Here is a 21,667-nt window from a genome sequence, read left to right on the forward strand (position 1 = left end):
TGTTGTTTTGGGGATTGCTAGATTTTTCTCACACTGCAAAGTAGGAAACTGCCTCTGACCAATGGTCCAGCCAGAAGTAGGCCTGAAACACAGACATGGCTGCTGCTTCCCTATTCTGCAGCTCTTGGACAGAAAAAAAGAAGACAGGTGCATTAATTTCCCATCAGATATGCCTGGTGTTAAGTTTTCAACGTCCGACTCGATTGAAAGAGGATTAGGGTGTGCTCCTGTGTGCACATACCATTTCATTGTCAAGATATGACAGAAGATGGCAATATCTATGATTGACTAGATCTTAAAGCGCTCTCTGCCCAGAAACCTGTTTGTTAATCAAGTCAATGATGTCCCTAGCCTGTCCTTAGTCACTAGGTTAGGATTTTACCTAAATGCAGATTCATCTTTTTTGTCTTTTAGATTTATTTGCAATGGGATGCATCAAGCTAGACAATGGTCAGTTTGTTTCACACACTCCTGAGCATGTTGTTGACATTCGTGAAATGGCGGGAACATTGTGCCTGCGGGCGCATATAGTTAGCGGTGCGTTAATTAGGGGATGCATGCTTGTGACAGCACATTCAGATGGTGCGAGTGACACTGATAGTGCGTTTCTATTTTACACTTTAGTTAACGGATTTTACACTTTAGTTAGCAGTAGCTTTTCTAGACCTGTCCGGGGAAAAGAACGCAAAAGTTGTTTGTACATCTGCGGACACAGAAAGATTCGTACTCGCCCTGGGTTTATAACATCAATCATGTTTTTTTTCTTGGGATGATCTGAAAAAGAAAACTTTCTTTCTAGGGGAAGATGACAGCGTTTCCTCATGAAGAATCCAGAAGCACCAATACTTTGCCAGGAGACTGATTAGGTGCTTCCTTTCTAGGAGAAAAATAATACTGTACATTTTTTAAGTATAGGTAATTTGTATCCTTCCTAACTATACTATACAAACTTAAGTCCTTTACTATAGGAGAACAGATAACAGCAGAGCTGGAGCACAGCAGTTAGAACTTATAACAAGGTTAAACAACCGGATGGTGGTTTACCTGTCGGTAGCTATGAGGCAACTCTCAACCCCCACACCCCATTAACTCGCTTGGATGGTTGCTGGGACTTAATCAAGGGTTGGTACTGGCAGGGAAATTTAAGTAAAGGACTCAGGTTATTTAGGTTTGCATAGTTAGGAAAAACAAATTTTACGGGAAAAGTTGTCATTAGTTCCTATCAAAAACACAAACCATCGTTGTTTAATAAAGGAGTCTCATCCTTAGGTGGGAGGAAGTCCCTGTTCCAACTGGATGGAAACTTCTTGACCTGGGAACTAAAGACTCATGTACAGTATTGGAATGCTAAAAGTATCCGAGTTTCTTACACCTCGTGAGCCAGAAAAATATTTCCGAGTATCACTGCCCATGCTTTGAAAGATGGTACTTAAGCCGGAATCCTCTGCATTATAGACCTGGCATAAAAGAAGTAACAGCTGAGTAACGACGAATGCCTGGCACATAACATTAACACATCCCCTCATAAGGAGTATGGAGGAAAGCCTTTCCCATACTTAGGTACGGAACTGAGGGCGTAAAGGAGCATGTGTGCTATGAGGCAGCCGAAATCAAAGTGGCTCCTCAATGGCCGTTAAGTGCCACCCACAAGCTACTACCACCCTTTGTGATAAATTTCAACAGTGATAAATTTTAACAGAAGTTTCAGGCTTTGCTGAAATCATACTATTACTAAAGTACAATAGTTTGTATTCAAATAGCAAAAAGTAAAAAATAATAAGAAAAAGAGAAAAGAATAAACATTGAATTCCCTCCATAAACTAATAGAGGTACGAATCAAATGACCTAAATTTTTGGCAGTAGAGTGCGCGCGCACACACACACACACACACATATATATATATATATATATGTATATATATATATATATATATATACACATATATATATACATACAGTGAACCCTCGCTACTTCGCGGTTCGACCATCGCGGATTCACCACTTCGCGGATTTTTTTCATAACCCATGTATATACATATATCGCGGATTTTCCAGAAATATAGAAAATACCGCGATGTGACCGATGGTGCGAGATTGGAGAAAGTAAGGAAAATTGAATCGTGATTGATTTTCAATATAAATGAAACTTTGAGGAGCAACAAAGATATCATTTGTTAGAGAGATAGAGAGAGGTAAGAAATGGGAGGTAGTGAAAAGTAGCCCAGAGAGAGAGAGAGAGAGAGAGAGAGAGAGAGAGAGGGGGGGGTTTAAATGTAATAAACAAAAAAATTTGATAGGTTATAACACATTGGTGCTTATATAATATCAACTGTATACTGTAGACGGTTTGAATAAGTTAAGAAATGGTATAAATGATACTTTGTTAGTGTATTCGTACACACTCAAGAGCGGCAGCTAGATGACAGCTGATCTAATCACAGCCAAAAGTAAAAAAAAAAAAAGAAGGCAACAATACTCGATTTTTAAAACAAACCCGAAATTTAAAAACAAAAGTACATGCTTTCTTAATGTGCAATTAACTTTTTAAAGAGTGGCAATTTTCTAGAATAAAAGGATATTTCCCAAAAAATAGTGGTTTGCTGATGAAATCGGATGCCGTATTTTTAGCTATGATTGAAATGGATGTAGACTCGGTCTAATTATTTCGTTTCGTATTTAATTGACGCTAAGAAAATTAATTTTAGTTTCTTCATCTAAATGTAAGTATTGTATAACACGAGAGAGAGAGAGAGAGAGAGAGAGAGAGAGAGAGAGAGAGAGAATCAGCTGTTGTACTCAAATGGCGTGTTTTTGTTTCGTGAGAATTTCATCGCCACGACTTTAACAACAACATACTGTACTGAACAGTATTATACAGACTACTGTAATATGACAAAGTAAAATATTTGTAATCTAATTTATATGAAATGGGGCTATTTTTTTTTTTGTTTAAAATTTACATTTACGTATGTAAAACAATCTCTCTCTCTCTCTCTCTCTCTCTCTCTCTCTCTCTCTCTCCCGTAGATTGTTTTCCTGCTTTGCTACGTATGTATGATTTTATATAGATACGGTAAATAATATTTGTAATAACATATTTTATTAAAGCTTTTACTGTAATATCATTATTTATCACTTTCATCATGCGCGTTAAATTCCTTAGTTTGTTTACTGAGGGTACTTTATGACGCCGTCGTTTCAGGCAGCGTCATAAAGGAAAACATTTCATTTGGAAGTCCTATGAAAAATTAAGTAAAACATTAGTAATAACCAAATCAACATACTGTACTGAATAATCAATATAATCGATGCAGAAACTAAACTATACACAGATGTGTAAATGCGTTTGATTCTTCATTATAATCAGAGATAAACGTAAACAAAACATTGGTTGCCATTTTTTATCGTGCTTTTTGGCGTGTTTAGGAAACGCATGATATAAAGTCGCCCTAAATATTTGTGCCTGTTTTAGTTTAGGGTACGTTAGTACATGCATTAAGTGTTCTGTACATTACAGGGTAGTTTGTTAACAGTACTACGTACAAGGGAAGGTTTTAAAAGTCTGAATATACATGTTAAATAAATAGGTAAATATGTTGTCACTACTTCGCGGATTTTCACCTATCGCGGCCGGGTCTGGAACCTATCTACCGCGATAAACGAGGGTTCACTTATATATATATATATATATATACATATATATACTGTATATATATACATATATATATATATATATATATACATATATATACTGTATATATATATACATATATATACATATATATACACATATATATACACACACATATATATATATATATATATACATATATATACTGTATATATATACATATATATACATATATATACACATATATATACACACATATATTATATATATATATATATATACATATATATATACATATATACATATATATATATACATATATATATATATACATATATATATACATATATATGTATATATATACATATATATATATATATATATACATATACATATATATATATATATATATATACATATATATATATATATATATACATACATATACAATATATATATATATATATACATACACATATACAGTATACACACACACACACATATATATATATATATATATCAAAAATTTTAAATAATTCTTATTTTTCCTAACATACTTACCGAGAACTACTTTCTTTTAGGAGATCACTGGTTATCTCTCTCTGCGACCAGAGTTTTGAATAGTTACCCCCCCCCCCCCCCCGCTCCGCTCCCTCAGTAGCTTTACCCCCGGCATCCAGGAATGTGCCCCAAGGGTAGGATTAACGGTAGGTCGCTTGCTAGTCGGGTCACCCTCCTCATTACTCCTCATTAAGTTCTATTGCATTAGCATCATGCTTGTAAGGGAAGAAGGCACTCGGGGAAGGAAGGGAGGGCCATTACCCGAAAGTAGTTCTCGGTAAGTATGTTAGGAAAAATAAAAATTATTTAAAATTTTTTATTTGTTCCAACACGAATACTTATCTTCGAACTACTTTCTTTTAGGAGACTTACACTTTAGGAGGCGGGAGTGCTAATCTGACCCACTGACCCGGCCGTGGAGGCCAACAGGCCTCAGGATAACGGGACCTACCAGAGAGCGGAAGCGAGGGTAACTATACAAAAAAATTCACGTTAGTGTCTAGGAACTCACCTTTTGAAAACTTCTTTCGACGTTCCTTCTCGACGTGTAGTCGTGAAGAATGTGTGACTTTCTGGGAACAAACGGTACTCCCCGAAGAGGCAAGTAAGCAACTGGGTAGGAGGTAGGAAAATCGTACTTGTGCCTACCGGTCGCTAGTCTCCAATGTGCCTGGGGTTTACCGTTACACCGCTTGGAGGGCGGAGATGACTGTTCCAATGGAGTACCCGTCCAAGGATTTTCTTGAGTAGTCCTTGAGGTAGTGGGCAGTAAAGGTTGACTGGCTCGACCAAGTACCTGCTCGCAGAATTTGCCCTACTGCCATGTTTTTCTCAAAGGCTAAGGAGGTGCTCAGGCCCCTGATGTCATGAGGTCTGGGAATGCCTGGCACTGCTATGCCAGCTTCCTTGTAGGATCTGCCGATCACCTGTCTCAACCAGAAGGAGATTGTGTTTTTGGAAACTTGTTTCTTATTAATACCTGTGGAAACGAAGAGGCTCTTGATATCCGGTCGGAGATGCGCTGTCCTTTCCAGGTATTTTCTAATTGTTCGCACTGGGCACAATTTCAAGTCTTCTGCATTACCTGTCTTAGGGATGGCAGGAATCGAGAAACCTTCAAACCTCGGGTCCCAGATTGCTGGGTTCTGAGTCTTGGCCACAAAAGAAGGCACGAACTTGAAGGATACTTCTTTTCACCCCTTTGAGTTAGAGACGTCGTATGACAAACCATGGATCTCTCCCACTCTCTTAGCGGACGCCAAGGCCAGCAAGAAGACCGCCTTGAGGGTGAGATCTTTGTCCACGATATCCTTCAAGGGTTCAAAGGGGGGATGACACAGCATCTTCCGGACCTTGTCTAAGTCCCACTGGGGCACCCTCCTCGCCTGAGGGGGGCAAGACTGCTCGAAGCTTTTGACAAGCATCGCTATGTGTCTCGAGGCCCCCAGGTCGATGCCCTTCAGGAGGAAGACTTGGCCTAAGGCAGCCCGAACTCCTTTTATGGCTGGGATTGACATCCCTACTTTGTCTGAGAAAACACCAGAAAATCTGCTATGTCTGGGACAGAGGCCTTAAGAGGTCTAATGTGCCTCTCAGAGCACCACTTCGTGACAGAGGCCCATTTTGTCTGGTAGACCGCGGCTGACGACTTTCTCAGGTATAGAGACATTCTCTTAGCCGTGGAGGAAGAATATCCTTCTTTCTTCAGGAGCCGCTCTATAGTCTCCAGGCGTGAAGACGTAGGGAGAGTGGGTTGTCGTAGAGCCTGAGAAAGTGAGGCTGGTGCAGAAGGTCTGACCTGGCGGACAGAGGCCACGGCGGTTGACTCGATAGGTCTTTTAGATCCGCGAACCACTCTCTCTCTCCGGCCACCAGGGCGGTACCAAAGTCATCTTTAGGTTTCGGGCCGTCCTTACTCTGTTGAGCACTTGTCTTATCAACGTGAAAAGGGGGAAAGGCGTACACATCCAGATTGTCCCACTTGTGCTGAAAAGCGTCTTCTAAGGCTGCTTTCGGGTCTGGTACAGGGGGGCAATAGACTGGGAGTTGGGCGTTGAGGTTGTTGCAAAGAGGTCAATCACCGGGGAACCCCAGCGTTGAATGATGAGCTTGGCTACTTCTGGGAGAAGGGACCATTCTGTCCCTACTATCTGGCCCATTCTGCTGAGGCCGTCGGCCAGAATGTTGTTCTTCCCGGGAATGAACCTTGCTAACATCACCACTTGATTTTCTTCTGCTCAATCTAGAATCTCTATGGTGAGATCGCACAACTCCTTCGATTAGAAGCACCCTGCTTCTTTATGTATGCCACTACCGTGGCTTTGTCGCACATCAACGCCACGGTGTTTCCCTTTAGCAGACTTGCGAAGTGTAGGCACGCCTTCTGGACTGCTTCCAACTCCAGGACATTGATGTGGAGTTGCCTCTCCCCTTCCAATCAGGTCTCTCGTGCCGTTTCGTCGAGGAGAAGGGCTCCCCATCCCTGGTTGGAGGCGTCTGTGAACAGTAGTAACTCGGGAGGGCCAGTCCCGAAGGGCGTCCCCTTGAGTGAGTTCGACTGGCAATGCCACCATTCTAGGGAGGGTCTCGTGTCTGGAAGGACTGGGATTAGCACCTGCTGTGAATCCGACAGAGAGGGTCTTGAGATTCCATTGGATGGATCTGAGCCTTACCCTCCCTTGGGGAGCTAGGTTCTCCAATGAGACCAGGTGACCTATCAGCCTCTGCCAGTCTTTCGCCCTCCTGGGGTGTTCTGACAGGAACGACTGACTAATGTGCCTGAGGTTTCTTATCTTGCCCTCCGAAGGGAAAACTTTTCCCCGAATGATGTCTAATGTCATTCCCAAGTAGTTCATTCTGGTGGATGGGGATAGATTCGACTCCTTCGGGTTGATTACGATCCCCAGATCCTTGCAAAACTGGAGGAGACTTCTCCCTTGTTCCTCCAAGAGGACCATTGAGGCGGAAAGAAGCCACCAGTCGTCCAGGTAACTGATAAGGCGAATGCCTCGTTCGTGAGCCCCCACTGAGACAGCCGTGAAGACTCTCGTGAACACTTGGGGCGCTGTTGACAGACCAAAGCAAAGGGTCCTGAATTGCAGGATCTGGGAACCCCATTTCCCCCGGAGGAACTTTCGACCCGAGGTGTGGACCGGAATCTGGAAGTATGCGTCCTTGGGGTCGATGGTCATAATATAATCTTTCTCCCTCAAGGACAGCAGGACTGACTTCGGAGTGTCCATTTTGAAGTCCGTCTTCTTGACGAACTTGTTGAGAGCTGGCAGATCTATAACCGGTCTCCACCCCCCGACGCTTTCTCCACCAGGAACAGGCGACTGTAGAAACCTGGCCCTGGGAGAAGAACTTCTTCCATGGCACCCTTCTCTAACATGAACGATACCTCCTCTTGAAGGGCGGTCCTCTTAAAGGGGTCTTTGGGAGCTAGCCATTCAGTCTGGTTGGCCGGAATAAGCGGGGGTGGTTCCGTTAGGAACGGAAGTCTGTAGCCCTCCTTTAGTATGGACACTGTCCAAGGCTCTGCTCCTTGAGCCTTCCACGCTTGCCAATGACGTCTGAGGCATCCTCTCCAACTCGAGGGTTGGGCGGGGATAGGGGGCCTCCCACTCTATCTTCTTCTAGAGGGGCAGCCTGATCTGCCTCTCCTAGAGGCGGAGTAACCCGACCTGAAGGAGCTTGAGGGCGCTGGAGCTCCCCTGCGGGGGGGCTGAGGCGTTGTGGACCAGGAGGAAGAGAGGGGCCTCTCTCCTCGTAGTGCTGGTAGAGGCTTGGGGTGTCGCAGCACTATCCGAGACGGACCTCTTATAGGGAGGTCTCCTAGGAGTCGTAGGTCTGGGGACGTTAGCCTCCTTCTTTGTCAAGACCTTCTCCATTATGGCTTCTAGTTCCTTCAGAGGAAACAAAGACTCTCCCCACAGGGGAAGTCTGCGAATGGCTCGCGCCTCCCTGTCTGTTATCTTCCGAGACACCTTCGCCAGAACAGTGTCTCGCTTCCAGAGCACCCAGTTACCTGTTAGTGCAAGACTCTGATATGTCAAAAACTTAAGGGTTTTACCCCCGGAGGTAAAGAGGTCCCCCCTCAGTAGGCCTTGCTGGTCAGGGTCCTCGGGGGTCGAAGGAGGCTTGTACACCTACCAAAGTGGAAGCCCACCAGTTCAGCCAAGAGGAGACGTTTACTAAGTCCCTCGACATTTTCTCCATCATGGAGGCTTCTGCTGGCGAGAAACAGACTGGGGCCGAAGAGGCTCTACCGTCTGAAACGCCTTGACTAAGGATGGCCACTGCTGACTCCACCTTAAGGGGCCTGGGCGTCGTCCCGCTGGTACATAGACTTTGCCTTGGGGTCTGAGGCCCTGGAGCAATTTTGAGGACCTCTGGGTTTTGGGGGCCTCGGCATTGCTGGCCACTACCTTGCCGACATACTCCTGCTCTAGGACTAGATCTCGGGCTAGAGGAAGTGCTAGGGACGTCTTAGGTTGGGAGGGAGTCTGCATGATCCTCAAAAGGCTTGACTTCCAGGAAACTTCATCCGTAGCCGCAGGTTCCGCTATTTTGTGGTGCCTTCTGAAAAGGCTAACCACTCTCCTATAGACGGAGTCCTCCGTCAGGGAACCCTCCCCTCCGTCAGCCGAGGTCTCGGCTTGGGGCCGGGGAGCTGGGTTACCGGGCACGCCGACTGGACGTCTAGCTCTTTGGGGCCAGGGGCGCCGTCCTGCCAAGGTACTGTATTTCATCTGCGGGGACGTCCGCACTAGGGGCCTGGGTTAATGCAGGCAACGCTGGTTCAGCGGGGACTCTCGTCCGCCCAAGGGCTCTGGGTGCCGAGGATGAAGTTTCCGTGGGCTGCCCCGACAGCGGGAACCGTTCCTTCCGACCCGAAGGCCGCACCAGCTGGGCTGGTTCGGCCAGGCCGCCCGACAAGAAGCGCGTTTACCCCCGCTGGGCGGGGTGAACCAGAGGCTTCGGGGACTTACGCTTACCTGTAGAGTCCTTCCTACGGCTTGATCTCGAGGAGCCGGGTCACCGGGCACTCCCCATCGGGCGCTTCGGTTCTGGAATACCAGGCACTCCCTTGCGGTGGTACCGGTCTTCCCCGGCGCGAGCTCCGCACCCGGTTCGGGGATCAGAACCGGCATCGCCGTACCGTCGTGTATTCTCTCTGGGGGACGCGGATCCCCGTGGGCTGACCCGACGGAGGGAACCGTTCCTTTAAGTCCGAGGGCCGAACCAGCTGTGCTGATTCGGCCAGGCTGCCCGTAAAGAAGCCCGGTTACACCCGCTGGCGGGGTGAACCGGAAGCTTCGCGGCCTTACGCCTGCCTGAAGAGGCCTTCTCACATTTCTCCCTGCAAGGGTTATATCTGCGTCTGGAGGATGGCCTTCGTGGTGAGAAAAACCCTGGGTTGCCGGTCCGGGGAACGCTGCAATACAGACCTGGGAGGCTCCTTCTCGGCGAGGCCCTCGGCTGCAGAAGAGACTGAAAAATACGCCAAAGAGACTGGAGAAGAATTAGGGACCTTTTTCCCCCACATGGGGTCATCAGAGGAGACGTGGCCTGCTTGCACCAGGACTCCGTCTCCCCATAAACTCTCGAAAGTAGCACTTACCTCGAACTACTTCTTAGGAGTTACCTTCTCCACAAAAGACCAACCTCGTCTCCTACTCTGGGTAGGAGAGGGTGGAAGGGAAGCTCTGTCAGGCGAGACGCCCGGCGCTAGTCTTCTTAGGCGAACCCTTCGTCGCCTACTTCTTCTTGGTGCTATACTGCACCCACTCAAACTCCTGGGGAAGAGCAATGGGCACTTCCCCGCAACTGACTTACCTCGTCCCCTACTCTGGGTAGGGGAAGATGGCTGTATAAGAAGCTCTATTCGACGAGGCATCGGGAAGTAAGTGGCGAGGAGAGGCTCGTTTTCCTATGAGCCTCTTGGATGTATTCTTCCTCTTGGTGCCGAAGTGCACTCACTGCACTACGTTCCAGGACTAGAAGTCCTGACACGTGGTTGTAGGGGAACATAAGCTGCCCCTACCCGGCTAACACAGAGGATAAGGGGAGGAAGAATGATTTATTGTAAAATGTTATTTTCATTAGTAAAATAAATTTTTGAATATACTTACCCGATAATCATGTAGCTGTCAACTCCGTTGCCCGACAGAATTCTACGGAAGGGATACGCCAGCGATCACTATACTAGAAGGGGGTGTACTCACCAGCGCCACCTGTGGCCAGGTACTGCAGTACTTCTTGTTGACACCACCTCAATTTTTCCTCGGTCCACTGGTTCTCTATGGGGAGGAAGGGTGGGTCAATTAAATCATGATTATCGGGTAAGTATATTCAAAAATTTATTTTACTAATGAAAATAACATTTTTCAATATTAAACTTACCCGATAATCATGTAGCTGATTCACACCCAGGGAGGTGGGTGAAAACCAGTGTACATGAATATAAGTAAGCTAAGTATCCCGTATTTCATATTATCAGTTATTCAAAATAACAATGAAATTATAAGTACCTGGTAAGGAAGTCGACTTGAACCATTACTCTGCCTTTAATAAGTTCGTCTTCCTTACTGAGCGCAGCGTTCCTCTTAGGAGGCTGAACAACCCTAAGGTGCTGAAGTATAAAGGGCTGCAACCCATACTAAAGGACCTCTACACAACCTCTAACCTAGGCGCTTCTCAAGAACGAATTGACCACCCGCCAAATCAAACAGGATGCGGAAGGCTTCTTAGCCTACCGTAACAACCCAAAAAACAACAATAAAAGCATTCAAGAGAAAGGTTAAAAAGGTTATGGGATTAAGGGAATGTAGTGGCTGAGCCCTCACCTACTACTGCACTCGCTGCTACGAATGGTCCCAGGGTGTAGCAGTTCTTGTAAAGAGACTGGACATCTTTGAGATAAAATGATGCAAACACTGACTTGCTCCTCCAATAAGTTGCATCCATAATACTCTGCAGAGAACGGTTCTGTTTAAAGGCCATCGAAGTGGCTACAGCTCTCACTTCGTGGGTCCTTACCTTCAGCAAAGCAAGGTCTTCATCCTTCAAGTGAGAATGAGCTTCTCTAATCAGAAGCCTTATATAATATGAAACTGCGTTTTTGGACATAGGCATCGAAGGTTTCTTGATGGCACACCAAAGGGCCTCTGACTGTCCTCGTATAGGTTTTGACCTATTAAGATAGTATTTCAGAGCTCTGACAGGGCAAAGAACTCTCTCTAGCTCGTTACCCACCATGTTGGAAAGGCTAGGAATTTCGAACGATCTAGGCCAAGGACGTGAAGGAAGTTCATTTTTAGCTAAAAATCCGAGCTGTAAAGAACATGTTGCTGATTCGGATGTGAATCCTATGTTCTTGCTGAAGGCGTGAACCTCACTAACTCTTTTAGCTGTTGCAAGGCAGACGAGGAAAAGAGTTTTGAGAGTAAGGTCTTTGAAGGAAGCTGACTGGAGAGGTTCGAACCTAGGAGACATAAGGAACCTTAAGACTACGTCTAGATTCCAGCCTGGAGTGGACAAACGACGTTCTTTAGAAGTCTCGAAAGATTTAAGGATGTCTTGTAGGTCCTTGTTGGAGGAAAGATCCAAACCTCTGTGGCGGAGAACTGAAGCCAACATACTTCTGTACCCTTTAATCGTAGGAGCCGAAAGAGATCTAACATTCCTAAGATGTAACAGGAAGTCAGCAACTTGGGTTACAGAGGTATTGCTAGAGGAAACTGCATTGGCTCTACACCAGCTTCGGAAGACTTCCCACTTGGATTGATAGACTCTACGAGTGGATATCCTCCTTGCTCTGGCAATCGCTCTGGCTGCCTCCTTCGAAAAGCCTCTAGCTCTAGCGAATCTTTCGACAGTCTGAAGGCAGTCAGACGAAGAGCGTGGAGGTTTGGGTGTACCTTGTTTACGTGAGGTTGACGTAGAAGGTCCACTCTTAGAGGGAGAGTCCTGGGAAAGTCGACCAGCCATTGTAGTACCTCTGTGAACCATTCTCTTGCAGGCCAAAGGGGAGCAACCAGCGTCAGCCGTGTCCCTTCGTGAGAGACGAACTTCTGAATGACTCTGTTGATGATCTTGAACGGCGGGAATGCATATAGGTCGAGATGGGACCAATCCAGCAGAAAAGCATCCACGTGAACTGCTGCTGGGTCTGGAACTGGGGAACAGTACAAAGGAAGCCTCTTTGTCATGGAGGTGGCGAACAGATCTATCGTTGGCTGACCCCACAAGGTCCACAGTCTGTTGCACACGTTCTTGTGAAGGGTCCATTCCGTGGGGATGACTTGATCTTTCCTGCTGAGGCGATCTGCTGAGACGTTCATATTGCCCTGAATGAACCTCGTTACCAGTGTGAGGTTTAGACTTCTTGACCAAATGAGGAGGTCCCTTGCTATCTCGTACAGCTTCCTCGAATGGGTCCCTCCCTGCTTGGAGATGTAAGCCAAGGCTGTGGTGTTGTCGGAGTTCACCTCCACCACCTTGTCTAGCAGGAGGGACTTGAAGTTCATTAAGGCCAGATGAACTGCCAGCAGCTCCTTGCAGTTGATGTGAAGCTTTTCCTGTTCCTTGTTCCATGTTCCCGAGCATTCCTGTCCGTCCAAGGTCGCGCCCCAGCCCGAGTCTGATGCGTCCGAAAAGAGATGAAGATTGGGGGTCTGAATCGCTAACGATAGACCCTCCTTGAGAAGGATGTTGGTCTTCCACCACATGAGAGTAGTCTTCATCTCTTTGGTGACAGGAATGGAGACCGCTTCGAGCGTCAAATCCTTGTCCCAGTGAGCTGCTAGATGGAATTGGAGAGGGCGGAGGTGGAGTCTCCCTAACTCGATGAACAGGGTCCCTGTTAGACTCATCCACTGTCTCACCGAGCAACTGTTCCTCTTTAGCATGCTCAGGATGCACTCTAGGGCTTGGCTGATTCTTGGGGCCGATGGAAAAGCCCGAAAAGCTTGACTCCGAATCTCCATTCCCAGGTAAACGATGGATTGGGAGGGAATGAGCTGGGACTTTTCTAAGTTGACCAAAAGACCCAGTTCCTTGATCAAGTCCAAAGTCCAGTTGAGACTCTCCAGACAGCGACGACTTGTGGGGGCTCTTAACAGCCAGTCGTCTAAATAAAGGGAGGCTCTGATGTCCGCTAAGTGGAGGAATTTTGCAATATTCCTCATCAGACACGTAAACACCATAGGCGCTGTGCTTAGGCCAAAACACAGGGCTTGGAATTGGTACACAACCTTTCCAAAAACGAATCTCAGGAAAGGTTGGGAGTCTGGATGAATAGGAACGTGAAAGTAAGCGTCTTTCAGATCCAACGAGACCATCCAGTCCTCCTGCCTGACCGCTGCTAGGACCGACTTCGTCGTCTCCATAGTGAACGTCTGCTTGGTGACATAAGCATTGAGCGCACTGACGTCCAGCACCGGTCTCCAACCTCCTGTCTTCTTGGCCACCAGAAAGAGACGGTTGTAGAAGCCCGGGGATTGATGGTCCCGGACTATCACCACTGCCTTCTTCTGTAACAGGAGCGACACCTCCTGGTGTAACGCTAGCCTCTTGTCCTTTTCCTTGTAGTTGGGAGAGAGGTTGATGGGAGAAGTGGTCAGAGGGGGATTGCGGCAGAATGGTATCCTGTAACCCTCCCTTAGCCACTTGACAGACTGGGAGTCTGCACCTCTTCTTTCCCAAGCTTGCCAGAAGATCTTGAGTCTGGCTCCTACTGCTGTCTGGAGAGGAGGAGAGTCAGTGTTTGCCTTTTGAAGTCTTGGGACCTTTCTTAGACCTGCCCCTGAAAGAGTCTGGACGGGTACTTCCTCGGCTGGGGGCTCTGCCACGAAAGGGCGGACTAAATCTTGTAGCAAGAGTATCGGCCACTGGGGTGCGGTAAGTTCTAGGAACTGAAGGAGCAACCTTAGCCTTACGAGCTGAAGAGGCCACAAGGTCATGAGTGTCCTTCTGAATAAGGGCCGCAGACAATTCCTTGATAAGCTCCTCGGGGAACAGGAACTTAGAAAGCGGAGCAAAAAGTAACTGAGACCTTTGACAAGAGGTGATGCCAGTGGAAAGAAAAGTGCAAAGTTGTTCCCTTTTCTTGAGTACTCCTGAAACAAACATTGAGGCAAGTTCGCCAGACCCATCGCGAATTGCTTTATCCATACAGGACATTATAAGCATGGCTGAGTCCTTGTCAGCAGGGGCAGTCTTCTTGCTCAAGGCCCCCAGGCACCAGTCGAGAAAATTGAAAATCTCAAAGGCGCGAAAGACACCCTTAAAGAAGTGGTCTAAGTCGGAAAAGGTCCAGCAGACCTTAGAGCGCCTCATAGCCGATCTACGTGGAGAGTCAACCAAACTTGAGAAGTCAGCCTGGGCAGAGGCAGGGATTCCCAAGCCTGGTTCCTCTCCTGTGGCATACCATACGCCCGCCTTAGAAGTCAGCTTAGTAGGAGGGAACATAAAAGAAGTCTTCCCTAGTTGCTGTTTGGACTGCAACCAATCCCCTAACATTCTTAAAGCTCTCTTAGAGGATCTAGCAAAGACGAGCTTAGTATAGGCCGACTTAACAGGTTGCATGCCTAGAGAAAACTCAGATGGAGGAGAGCGAGGGGTAGCAGAAACAAAATGATCCGGGTAAACCTCTCTGAAAAGAGCCAGGACCTTGCGAAAGTCAATGGAGGGTGGTAATGACTTGGGTTCCTCCACGTCCGAAGAGGGATCATCTAGGTGCGCAGCTTCCTCCTCAGAAACCTCATCACCTGAGTGTTGCGAAGCGAGAGGTAAAGTTACAGCGGTGTGCTGAACAGCAGAATCCTGACAAGCGGGTCCATAAACACTTGCGGTTTCATCCTCAAGTCTCTGTTGAAGAGGATGAGGGCTGGTAATGACAAAGTCATGAGGCTGGGATGAAGGAGGTTCTGCGGCGGTTTGAGGAGCAAGTGTGGTGAGAGGCGACTGTATTAAAACCTGAGGTTCAGGCTGCAAAGACTGGTCAAGTAGAGGAGAAGATGGTAGGTGCATGCGTTGAGGTGGCTGACTCATTGCATGAGGTTCCTGTCTCAAGAGTTGCGCTTGCTTCAAGGGTTGAGGTGGATGCGCAGTAGCAGGTTCCTGTCTCACGAGTTGAGGTTCTTGAGGTGTGAGCTGCGAGAGTTGAGGTGGCGGTTGCGCAGAACGCAGTTCCTGTCTCACGAGTTGAGGTTCTTGAGGTGCTTGCCTCGAGAGTTGAGGTTCTTGCCTTGAGGAAAGTGGAGGTAGCAGCTGCGAGAGCTGAGGTGGCTGCCTCAAGGATGGTAGAGGTTGTCGTACCTCAAGAGGTTGCTGCCTCGAAGATGGTCTTACTGCAAGAAACTCTTGCCTCAAAGGAAGAGGAGGTTGTAAGGCATAAGACTCCTGTTCCCATTGTTGAGGAGGTTGTCGCGTGGTAAGAGATTCCTGCCTTAAGGAAGGTGGAGGTTGCTGCACAACGCTGGTAACTGGCAACTCCCAACACGGTAGCTCACGCATGGAGGTAGCTTGAGGAACCTCAACTTCGTACGTCTGGCAGACTGGACTGCGGTGAGGAGGAGCGCTCGCAGGAGGAGGTGTAACCTTCTCTGCCTGAAACTCACGCATTAAGACCGCAAGCTGCGACTGCATGGACTGCAGCAAAGCCATCTTGGGATCAACAGACGATGAGGTCTGTTGAGGCAAAGCCTTAACAGAAGATGAGGTCTGTTGAGGCATCGCCTTACCTCTCTTAGGAGGTGTGCAGTCACCTGATGACTGCGGCGAGTCAGAGCTAACCCAATGACTGCATCCGGGTTGTTGAACTCGTGAGGTCTGGACTTTACGTTTAAGAGGTCTTGAGACCTGAGTCCAGCGTTTTCTCCCCGAAAATTCTTCTGCAGACGAGGAAAATAAAGGCTCAATCGTCTGAGAGTGGAAGTGACGATCTCTGTAAGATACGCCCGCAACCACCGAGGATACTTCTGTGCGCCGATCAAGGCCTGCCGAACCCTTTTGCCCTTCGACATTGCTTCTCCCCTGGGCTTGGGAGCTTGCAAGAGGTCCTGGACTGGGAGGACGACTGGCACGCACAGAAGTACCCTCACGCACAACACTGACACTGACACTAGCACTCGGCACAGCACTGGCACTACCACTTCCCACTGCACTTTTCACCTTAAGTTCCTTGACGTCCGCCAAGAGGAACTTGTGGTCACTCACTAGCGATTCCACTTTATCACCTAAAGCCTGAATGGCACGTAAAAAATCGGACATATCAGGCTGAGCACAAATAGTAGGTTCGGGGGTAGCCACTACAGGGGGAGGAAAAGGTTGAGGATCATGAGGTGAGGAATAAAGCGAAGAGCGAGCCGAACTCCTCCTAACTCTCTCTCTCTCTAACTTAGTGGTATATTTAAGGAATCGAACAAAATCAAGTTCCGAAAGTCCGGCGCATTCCTCACATCGATCTTCCAACTGACAGGATTTTCCCCTACAGTCGGAACAAGCGGTGTGAGGATCAACCGAGGCCTTCGGAATACGCCTAATACAAGTCCTACATCGTCTTTGGGGAGGGGCTTGAGAAAGGTCGGACATCTTGAATCAAAGAGCTAGTCAAGGGGGATTCCAAATAAATCAAAAGATCGTTAACCATTAATCAAATCAATATAAAAGCTATCTAAGCTAATAGACAAGTTTCCAGTATAGCGAAAGCTGAAATCTTAGAGCAATACTTCACCAAAAACTGTGAACAAGACTCCAAAATTATAAGCGTATCCATATAGGTCTTGCCGGAAGCACGACAGAGGAAAAAATTGAGGTGGTGTCAACAAGAAGTACTGCAGTACCTGGCCACAGGTGGCGCTGGTGAGTACACCCCCTTCTAGTATAGTGATCGCTGGCGTATCCCTTCCGTAGAATTCTGTCGGGCAACGGAGTTGACAGCTACATGATTATCGGGTAAGTTTAATATTGAAAAATTGTTTCCTTCAGCTATTAATTCCTTGAAGGGAATCAAGGAATACTGCTCCATAACGCACACAACGCACGACACAAGCACTTAAGGAAATGAATTCAACACTGGGTAAGCACACGGTTGAAAAGTGAACGCACAGGAACACTTGGGAAAAAACGCAAGTTGCCACGCTGGGAACACGTGGGGCACAGGACGCACACAAAGGATCGACAGAGATACGAGAGCGAGAGATGTTCACCTCTCGCGACCAGAGAACTTAATGAGGAGGGTGACCCGACTAGTAAGCGACCTACCGTTAATCCTACCCTCGGGGCACATTCCTGGATGCCGGGGGTAAAGCTACTGAGGGCGCGGAGCAGGGGGGTAACTATTCAAAACTCTGGTCGCAGAGAGAGATAACCAGTGATCTCCTAAAAGAAAGTAGTTCGAAGGTAAGTATTCGTGTTGGAACAAATAAATATATATATATATATATATATATATATATATATATATATATATATATATATATATATATATATATATACATATATATATATATATATATATATATATATATATATATATATATATATATATATATATATATATATATATATATATATATATATATATATATATACACACATATATATATACATATACTGTATATATATATATATATATATATATATATATACTGTATATATATATATATATATATATATATATATATATATATATATATATATATATATATATATATATATATAGGCTATATACACACACACACTGCATATCTCATATGTGACATGTTCACCCATAATTTCATTATGCTATCTATTTCAGTGCAACAAAGAAATTTCATGATATATCAATAATAATGAGAAGTCTAACATCTCATTCTCACTTTATATATATATATATATATATATATATATATATATATATATATATATATATATATATATATATATATTATATATATATATATATATATATATATATATATATATATATATATATATATATTATATATATATATATATATATATATATATATATATATATATATATATATATATATATATATATATATATATATATATATATATATATATATATATATATATATATATATATATATATATATATATATATATATATATATATATATATATATATATATATATATATATATATATATATATATATTATATTATATTGTACATTACATATGCAAAAAGAGGCTAACCTCTTCCTTTTGGCAACTGAGGATATGATTTCCTCTATTGTTGCTCCTGTATCCCAATCACTATCTTCATCCATTATGTTCTGAAATAGAAAAAAAAAGACAAACATTAAAAACATAATGCATTAAATGAATTTATGATAAATTTGGAAGTAATTTTTATTTTTCCTAACAATACAAACCTGTAACTCTTCAAAGGGATTATATTTTCGGCGAAGCTGGAAGACTAGCCATAAGACTTTTGTTTAAAGTGAGGCTTAACTACCTGCCCACTAGTTAGCAGGGGGTAGGGGGTAGCCCACTACCCCGCCCACTCACACACTAGTGTTGTCTCGTCACTTTTTATTGCAGACAGGACTTCTCAGGGGACAGGTGATGGCGAGCCAATTTGTATAAATAGCTAGGGGTTTGCATCGTTAGGAAAAATACAAATTACATCCAAATTTGTTAAGTGGCTTAGAAAGTTTTTATCTTAGGGTAATATTTGGGTAATATATTGATATTAATTTATATAGAATAGCTAGTTTTGAATGTGGTTGATAGACTACTGTAATGCAAAAACTACGGACTTCCGATAATTAGTGATCGAAAACTTTCAAAACACCTTAAAATACACCATTCACCAAATCTTATTTTCTCTATTACAATTATCTTACTATTCTTAATTATAGGGATTTACACATCACTGTTCTAAAATTTTTATAAATAAATTTTTATCAACGTAATTAAATATATCCCTACTAAAACGTGTTTGAACCACATAACCTAAACTCGGCGGTTTTAATTTAGATTCCCATTTTACTTCATATGCGTTGATTGCCATGACCCAAGAAGCTTCAGAAGGAAACAAACACAAGAGCACCACCAAACTCAAAATTCCTTACCTAACATAATTTTTGTTAGTTAAGCTAGAACACTCGTAAAAGGAAATTGGTTCATTGAAAGTAAAACTGGGTAGGTTATGTGGGGAGCCTTAGGATATGTAGAGCTCTTACATTTGTTTTTTTTTAAATTTGCTTTTTCAGTCAAAATTTCTATAATTTTAACAATTTTTAAGATAAGAAATATATGGATTCGGTAATTGTTTACAAGACCACGCTCTCCATTTACTCCCAAATTATAAAGTCCTGCAGCTCTCCTCTTCTTGTATAGTAATTAGGAGGTTCTTTAAATGCTGGGAAAGCAAAAAAAGGTTAAGATATGTTAAGGAGGGGAAGGGGTTATAAAAAGAAAATAGCTCGGTTTCCTCACTAAACGATTTGGAGCTGACATGTCAACAAAGTCAACCAAACAGAATTTATGATGCCAGAGTACATAAACTGAAATATACTTGATAAAGAATTGAGTGATTACTCAAAAGCGTCACTATTTGTAAAATGCATGTTTTATGGACACTTTTGCGTAATTAATCCATTTTTAATTAAGTATATTTTGAATATACAGTATATCAAATGTACGCTGGCATCGCAAACTTCTGTTTATGTACACTGGCATCACGAATTCTGTTTGGTTGACTTTGTTGATATGTCAGTTTAGTTGATTAGTTGATTTGTTGATATGTCGTTTAGTGAGGATACCGAGCTATTTTCTTTTTATAACCCCTTCCCCCTTCCTTAACATATCTTGCCATTTTTTGCTTTCCCAGCATTTAAAGAACCTCCTAATTACTATACAAGAAGAGGAGAGCCGCAGGACTGCATAATTTGGGAGTCTTGTAAACAATTACCATGGATTCCCCATAAGTATTTGCATCAGAACAGTTCACAGTATCAGTACGTGTATAGATTCTCGGGTAACCAGGCCTGGTGCTCGCATAAAAAACGAGAATCCTTCCTATTGCCATCACCCATATCTTATTGTATCTACGAATATTTTGGTTACTGAACTAATGCTTATTATCCCCTAACTGGTCTTCACTCGCAATTAAACATTCTATTGCTCCTCTGTTCTAAAAAGCGGTACATGTTGTGCTACGCACATAAGCCGAGTGGGCGAGTATTTTTTCGGACAAAAATTCAATGAACCAACGTTATACCACAACACAAATTGTTGTTTGTTGTTGTTGTATTACAGCCAACACTTGTTGTTGGCACGGGCCTTTCCCTTGGTTGGCCCGTATGAACAACACAAAGAATTGGTACCATACTTATACATAACCCATGAACAATTCTTGGAGTGTATGTATAATAGCGGCCACCCGAGTGTATGATAACGTCTGGTAAGAATACGGTATTGTAAGTGGTGGTCGCAGGCTGTTGTTGGCCCCAGTAAGGCAAGTAGGTAAGGGCACAGTTTGTAGGTTTCCATTTATATGAACGTGGAAGGAACTGGCCGCTGATATACAAAAGCTCCCAATTCTTGTTTTCTTTAAAAGGAATATTGTGTTACGGTAAATGTTTACTCTTACGGTGGGTCCTGTATTACAACCTACACATCCTCAACAAATATGAAGGTTAAATTCTCTCAAAACACACTTATTAAAGGTCGATAAATTATTTAGATACCATAAATTCCTACCAAACTTGAGACTAAATTTACCCCCTTCTTTAGCCTACAATGGGACAATGGGTTAAACGTAGACCATCTCACGACACCTTTGTTCACATGGCTAGACTAAAGATAAATATACCGGTACTTACTTCAAACTATATACTTGAGTATGCACAAGCTTTCTAAGAACCACTAGGCGATTATTTCACTTCGATCATTGTACTAAATTTGCACGTAAACATCGAAATTTAAAATTGCCCAGGGTAAAAAGTTTAAAGTTCGAGGGTGTGTGTTGTTGACAAACAGCTCGGCGGTTCCATTCTGGGATTGGTCGTAAAGAATGGAAGGGGAACTTTCTGATTGGTCCAAACACAGAAAAGGCTCTTTTTGATTAGTCCAAAGAAGAGGCTCTTTCTGATTGGTCTGACTTTATTTGCGCATGCGCTTATTGTGTGAGGGACTAGAGCATAGAGGGTTTTCGTTTACGTAGGCAGTGACTCAATACAATGCACTGTTAGCATTTTAGTACTTTATATTTTATTAAACATTTGGTATCCCCATTCTTTTGCTATAGCTATCTTTCCTTTAACCAAAAAGTTAGCCATACCCCTAAACACATGAACATCTTTCACTCTCTCAAACATCGTTCTTGTTAACACAATTCATTGTTCATTAATGTGTTTTTACCATGCTTCCATTTGCCGCTCTTATCCTTGTACAATTATTATCTCTCTTCTTGAAAAAAATACTCTTTATAACCAGTTTATGTTCATCACAT

At 44.1% G+C, this 21,667-nt stretch overlaps 1 protein-coding gene across 2 annotated transcripts in view; it reads right to left on the reverse strand.

Annotated features, from left to right (window-relative positions):
* Nucleotides 1-21,247, reverse strand: part of Mps1 (Monopolar spindle 1) — a 104,122-nt gene extending 82,875 nt beyond the window's left edge. The window contains exons 1-2 of one of the 2 annotated variants that reach the window (XM_068378889.1): nt 21,039-21,247; nt 18,403-18,482 (exon numbers count right to left, since the gene is read on the reverse strand). In XM_068378889.1, the coding sequence (XP_068234990.1) occupies nt 18,403-18,476 (74 nt within the window). In that variant the 5' untranslated portion in view covers nt 18,477-18,482; nt 21,039-21,247. Of the gene's footprint in view, nt 1-18,402; nt 18,483-20,937; nt 20,999-21,038 lie in introns of those variants that run through there. The other variant, XM_068378890.1, reaches the window with a different exon arrangement.
* Nucleotides 21,248-21,667: the final 420 nt, after the last annotated feature.

Source organism: Palaemon carinicauda, chromosome 8, assembly GCF_036898095.1.
Source record: "Palaemon carinicauda isolate YSFRI2023 chromosome 8, ASM3689809v2, whole genome shotgun sequence".
Classification (NCBI taxonomy): Eukaryota; Metazoa; Arthropoda; class Malacostraca; order Decapoda; family Palaemonidae; genus Palaemon; species Palaemon carinicauda.